This window comes from Alosa pseudoharengus, unplaced genomic scaffold, assembly GCF_046254945.1.
Source record: "Alosa pseudoharengus isolate Yale_2024_CS ecotype anadromous, Long Island Sound unplaced genomic scaffold, YU_APseudo_1.1 YU_APseudo_1.1_scf_21, whole genome shotgun sequence".
Lineage (NCBI taxonomy): Eukaryota > Metazoa > Chordata > Actinopteri > Clupeiformes > Clupeidae > Alosa > Alosa pseudoharengus.
In genome coordinates this window covers 21,515,805-21,522,482 of record NW_027468674.1, presented here as the reverse complement: position 1 = coordinate 21,522,482, position 6,678 = coordinate 21,515,805, and the positions used below count along the sequence as shown (strand labels likewise).

At 42.2% G+C, this 6,678-nt stretch overlaps 1 protein-coding gene across 1 annotated transcript in view; it reads right to left on the bottom strand.

Annotated features, from left to right (window-relative positions):
* Positions 1-1,511: 1,511 nt before the first annotated feature.
* Positions 1,512-6,678, bottom strand: part of cog7 (component of oligomeric golgi complex 7) — an 11,170-nt gene continuing 6,003 nt past the window's right edge. The window contains exons 13-18 of the mRNA XM_076298158.1: positions 5,457-5,637; positions 4,257-4,397; positions 2,749-2,832; positions 2,474-2,588; positions 2,226-2,369; positions 1,512-2,041 (exon numbers count right to left, since the gene is read on the bottom strand). Of these exons, the coding sequence (XP_076154273.1) occupies positions 1,878-2,041; positions 2,226-2,369; positions 2,474-2,588; positions 2,749-2,832; positions 4,257-4,397; positions 5,457-5,637 (829 nt within the window). The 3' untranslated portion in view covers positions 1,512-1,877. The remainder of the gene's footprint in view (positions 2,042-2,225; positions 2,370-2,473; positions 2,589-2,748; positions 2,833-4,256; positions 4,398-5,456; positions 5,638-6,678) is intronic.

Below are 6,678 nucleotides of genomic sequence, written 5' to 3'. Positions count from 1 at the left end.
ATATATGATTATTATGATTATGGACTACCATTTAAAACCCCTGTGCCCTTATAATACGTCCACTGCACCTGCTGTGTGTGCGTGTGTGTGTTTGTAGAATAAGCATGCATGTGTAAGTGCTCAGTGAAGGTCAGCCACACATACAGGCATGGAACACTTTATTCCATCTGATCCGTCAGACCCCAAGTTATACCCCAGCACAGACAGTAAGAGGAAAAAAACGAGAAATTATTATCATCACAAAAACAAAAATGCAGCATTCATTTATAATCAGTTATGAGTGACAGTGCTGGCGAACAAAACACAACACTAGTAAGACAGGCACACAGTGTAGAACCATTGCACCTTACAGAAAAAAAAGGTTCTTGCAACCCCTAGCCTCTACTACAACAAATAAGAGACTACTGTGGCACAATAAGAATAATCAATATCTCATTACCGACGCTGTCAGTGATACATCACTGCCATTGTTCAGAGCCCTGATCAGACAATCCCTACGGCATAGGCCCACACAGCAGAGAACTGTTGAGGTGGAGGAAAGGTCACCTCGCCGAGGTGCCAGGGGTCACAGGGGTTAAGATGGATGCTGGAGTTTTGTTGTGGAAATGTTGTTAAAGACACAAACATGAATCACCGCAAAGTGTTGCATTTCAATTGAACATTATGTTTTTATCTTTTTATATTTTCCAAAAGCGTAAATAAATGAAGGTTATGAGGAAGAAAGAAAAAAAACATATCAGTCAAATTTAAAAATGTGTCACCTTCAAGAATAATGAGACTTAAAAGTGGTGGTTCTGTAACTGAATGGGATCTGAACTCGAGGTTTTGGAGAGGGTGCCACCCAGCAGCAAGACAGCATTCATGACTCAGATCACTCAATGCTTTTTAAAAGACATGGGACAACTGAAAATGAAAAAAAAAAAACATGAATATGTTCAAATGGATTCAATGTAAAATGTTTTTAAGAACCAATAAAATAATAAATTTATGTCATATTTTTAAATTTTAGTGTCCTGTTTTCATTTCCATTTTTGTTGGGGAGAAGAGAGGTGTAGACTCTTATGTTTGATCTTGTGTTTTAGTAAGTAAAGATTCTTAGGAGCACATACAAAGGTTATTTGGGGGTATAATGAATGTAAATAGCTGGGTAAAGAATAGTTAAAGGTTCAGGTTCCAGTTATAGGAGCAGGCTTAGTTGATTATTGGGTATTGAGTCAGAGATAAAGTAAGACAACACTGCCCCAAGTGGAGAAAAATAGTGATGTTTATAAATGCAGTGCTTTTTTAAGAGTGTCATTCAACCATCCTCCGAGCACATACGAATGTGACCAAAAGCATTTTCTGTTGTATGTAAAAATGTATCATTTAATTTTCTTTTATGTAGGATACCGTACTCTTAGTATAAACATGAACATTGGCTGTGCTGATCTGCTTCCGAAGAAGAGACCCCATGACCTTGGGATTACTAGCCCTTTGGTTTACAGGAACAGGAAGGAATTACCATCACCAAGTCAGGAAAGAGGACAAATTTATTTGTTTTTAAACATACAAGCAAAAGAAGGTTAAAATTCAATTTTTTCCCCCACCAACAGAGTTAGATCTTTTAAACCGCATATTTAGTAATACAAAAAAGTGTCATGAAACAAATGAAGAGACATCTAGTTAGACATGATTATCACAGACTGGGAACAGCAGGCGAGAGAAGTATGGCGCCATGCTAGGAGAGTTTCTGTAGTGTTCAGCAGACGTTCGACAGGGACGCATTTCCGAGTGACAGGACTGGGAAGAGAGAGAGAGAGAGCGACATCCATCTGGTCTGTGTACCATTCCTCCCATGACACCTGCATCGCTGCCCGATAGTCCCTCTGACTGCTCCGTCACTCGATGCCCCTCATGGCGGCGATGGTGGAGGTCAGCCGGCGGGGCAGCGGTTTGGCTGTCTGACGGAACTCGTCTGGCTTGGCTCGTAGAAGAGCAACGATGTTCTGGAGATTTCTAGAAGTTTGCAGGCCCAAGGCATCCATCACATTGCTAAGGTAATCTGGTGACACCAAGACACACATACAACACATGACCTTCACAGCATAGCACGCTATTTCCACATAACATTTAACAACAATTTGATAGACAGGATGAATCAGGAATACAATGTGAGCATGTTAGGGTAGATGCAAATGCTAGTTAATGCAAGTCTCAGTGACTTAAAGTGGCTATGGTTTCTGTACCAATGTCTGTGGCCAGCTGTTTGGTCGTGTGTGGAGTGAGCTCCTGAATTTGAAGAATGACATCACAGTAAGTCTGCATGGTTGCCCTGGCGATGGAGCCCAGCCAGTAATCAGCAGTGTTCTCCAACTCTGGGACGTCATCACCTATAGAACACATAAACACAAGATAAAGAGTATGGACTAGCCCGGTCTGGAGGCAAAATAAATATCTCTTCATGTCTTCATTTGTATGTATGGGAATGTATTACCCTGCTCAGGTGGATAGGGTAGTTTCCCTGTGTGCAGTGCTAGCTCTAGGGCAGGGTCCTCTTGTGTCACAAATGGCTCCAGATGTAGTGGCAGGGACATAATGTACTGGCCAATCTACAACACACACACACAAACACACCATGAGTACATAGTTACTCATGGTGTGGTACTATGTAGGACAAACTCACATTTGTTAATTAATATGTATGTGTATTTGTGTGTGAATCTTACATTTGTTAATTAATATGTATGTGTATTTGTGTGTGAATCTTACATTGGTGATGTATTCTTGTGGAGACAGACTAAAGGTCGGGAGGTCGTCAGAGAGAGATTCCCCCAAACCGCTCATACCTTTACCCTGAAACACACACACACACACACACACGGGTTAAAGACCACAGGCATGAATGAGCACCTCAGAGCACTAATTCATCATGTAATTAATCTGGCCTTCCTGTGCGTTTACTGTTATTGAAGCATCTCAAATTGTCCTTTTTTAGCTGCTTGAGATGATAACAATACCCTTGAGATGATAACAATACCCCTGCGCGAATGTTGGAGGTGGGGGGGGGGGGGTTTGCTGTCAACTCAGTAACATGAGCCGGAAACATGCAGAGAAACAGAGTGACACATTTGACTCACATGTACATACAAAATCACTACACTAAACACGACCCCCACTTAGACTCTAAGCCCCTATGCGGTCATGCACAAGGCAGGGATCACATTGGACATGACCAAGCGGCAGCAACAAACTTTTATCTTGTTGCTATGTAATGTTAAAATCTCATTTCTGGTCAAATGGAAAAAAGTCCCGCCCATATCATCTTACTGCTTTAATTGACCCGAATGCCTGAAATGTCTCCAGGATACAATAAACTAAAATTGTTGATGAGCGTCTTGTTACGCTTTGGAAGTTGAACTCGAAAAGAACTTTGATTGAACCAAGTTCAACGCTCATCTCTCAACACTCGTTCTGCTGCAGAACCACTAGTAGCACCGACTGTTTCGCTGCAGAACTGTAGAAAACTATATCAAATCTAGCACTTGCTGCTCCTGAGAGAGCCTCCCCATCGCTTGCTGTAGGTAGCTTATGTCCCTGACTCAAACAACATGTGGACAAGACTGGAGTTCGCCGTTGGAAAGGATCTCTCTCTCACACACACACACACACTCACACACCCACACGCGCTAAGGTCCCAGCCAACATTTCCTCTCCAGTGTTTCCCACAGAATTGAATTCTATTTGTGGTGGTAGGTTTGCAGAATTAACTTGAATGCAACAATTTTTAACAAATTAGCGTAGCGTGGTTATGATGCTAACCAGATTTAAGTACAATTTAATGTTCAATGTTGATATTGTGGTGGGCCGCCACAAATAAGTCAATGTATGGGAAACACTGCTCTCTTTGCATGAACGCCATTTAGCGGTCATTATAATTTGCTGTTAGTGTCCATTTGTGTGGCCTAAAATGTAACACTTGGTTAAACTGCCCACAGTGATGATTAATGATGGTCTATTAATGTGCTTACTAAGTGGCATTCATAAACTGAACACTCCCAAGTGGTCTGGAATTTAGCTGGAATTGATCCCCACAAGACAGCAATGCAAACACGCACACGCGCACACACATGCATAATCCCACACACAGTCTCTCTCTCTCACGGGCACACACACACACACACACACACACACACACACACACACACACACACACACACACACACAGACACACACACACACACACACACACACACACACACACACACACACACACTAACCTCTGGTTTGTTAGTGAGGCAGAGCTGCTGTTTGATTTGTACGAAGACAGAGTCGAAGGCCAGTTGATTAGCCTGCTGGTTCAAGCGTGTGAGAGATGCACGTGTCTCAGCCAGCAGACTTGAGTTGCCGGTGCCTTTCTCCTACACGCATTCACGCAGGCGCACACACACACACACACACACACACACACACACACACACACACACACACACACACACACACACACACACACACACACACACACACACACACACACACACACACACACACACACACACACACACACACACACACACACAATAAATAAATTAAATAAAATCAATGTCCTTTTATAGACCACCTATAAATCCCAACTCAAGGAGGATACAGCATAAACAAAAGTGATGAGAACAATGACTATATATATACATATAGTGAAATAAAAACATAACAACAACAAAATATAGATAGATCTATTGTACAAGATATATTAAACAAGATAATAAATTAAATAAAAAATATGGGTTAATAAGTATTATGTCCTATAGAGACACACAGCTATAGCGCACAGAAGCAACAGCACCACATCAGGCCAAAAACGACAATGAGCTTCATCTATGAATATGTGATTAAATTATCAGCATTGAACTTGAATGTTTATCATACTCTCTGAAGTATTTTGCCTGAGGAGGAGGATGATCTGAAATTAGAATTGCTGTCAGACGATCCATGATGTTGCTTAGTGAACCTTATCTTTGCACCAATGGAAATATGATAAGTGAGTAAGGAGATCCACTATGGATAAAAGACCTCATTTCTGACAGCCCCGATCAAAGAAAACAGCCGCAGGGTCACGATCTCTCGCTGTAGTGTCTCAACACCCACTCCACTTAAAGCACTGACCACACAAGAGGACAACACAAGAGGACAACACAATACTTACACGTTGTTTCATATAGTATACCTCTATGTAACACCTAATCTCTGATATCTGACGCCCATATTGCAGTCAGAGGTCATGTGAATGTTGTCTTAATGCACAATATTTGGGGTTTTGGTCAGTCATTAAGGCTTTAACGGACACAGTCCCACAGAAACTGAAACTGAATACTTACTCTGGCCTTGTGAGAATATGCACGTTGAGATTTATGTGTGTGTGTGTGTGTGAGTACATGTGGGGTGTCTCCTCATCCGTGCTAGTGGATTGTGTGTGTTCCTACCTTGAGAGAGTAGAGAGTCTCCAGCAGGTTGTTGTACTCGGCCATGTTACCCTGCTGGAGGTAGTTGTACTCCTGCCAGGGGTTCTTCTGCCCCCTCCTTTCGGACACGCCCTCCTGCAGGCCGGTGAGGCTGCGCGGGCTGTAGCCCTCAAACAGGAAGTGCCCGGCCCTCGCCAGGATTCTGCCAATCAGACAGCAAAGAACATCACCACAACCAATCACCCATAAGGCCCTCGCCAGGATTCTGCCAATCAGACAGCAAAGAACATCATCACAACCAATCACCCATAAGAGTATATGGCTTACTTATGTATGCCTATTGCTCCAGCTTATGGAACCTAGGGGTATATACAGTACTTTCCTGCCAATTAAAGGAGAATTCCGGCTTTTCACATCGATTTTTCACATAGATCTCTGTTTCTCAAGGTCACTGAGTACCGTCGGTACAATTGTTTTTTACCAGGTTAATACACGGGTGCGGTTAATGCACACGTTAATACGCGTTTTTGTCATTTTTAATTTGCATTAAACACCGTCTTGCTGTTTATACTCAATGCAGCTAATGCACAAGAAATTACTGTAGCAGAACCGTTTTAAGTGTGGGCACTATGTCAAAGATACAGTCTGTGAACGTGTTAGGGCATATGCCAGGGCTGAAGACGCACCACAACCACATTGCCATTTTTGATGACCTGGCGTTTCTGAATGAGGGTGGCCCAGTTTCCCCACTGTAGCACCGTGTGAATAATTGAGACCATGTGGAATGGCACGGAATGGCGCCGAGCGGTTACATGACAGCTTTTACTTGAAGGGCAATTTATTTCATGTCTGGCGTGTTTTAAAACATTCAGTGATTTCTAACACGCCCAGTTTAACCCCAATTAACCTGCCGTCACTCAAAATCAGCCCCTGGACAGATACTATGTGATGTGATGGCCTTCAAGTCCTTCACATGATTTGATCCTCATGGAGACCATATAAAATGCCCACACCTCTACTGCATGAATGGGAAAAAAATGAAAAAAACATGACATTAAAAAATAAAATAAAAAAATGTTCAATTATGCATCCCACTTTCTTTTTTTTTTTTGCTCTTACCAACATCACCAGCAGCAGATGGTGAAAGCAGAAAGTGAAAGTCTGAAAACAAATAAAACATTTAAAGCCTAAACTCACTTTCAGCCTTCCTGACACCCAAATTCAACCAGAAGGCTTTTTTGAG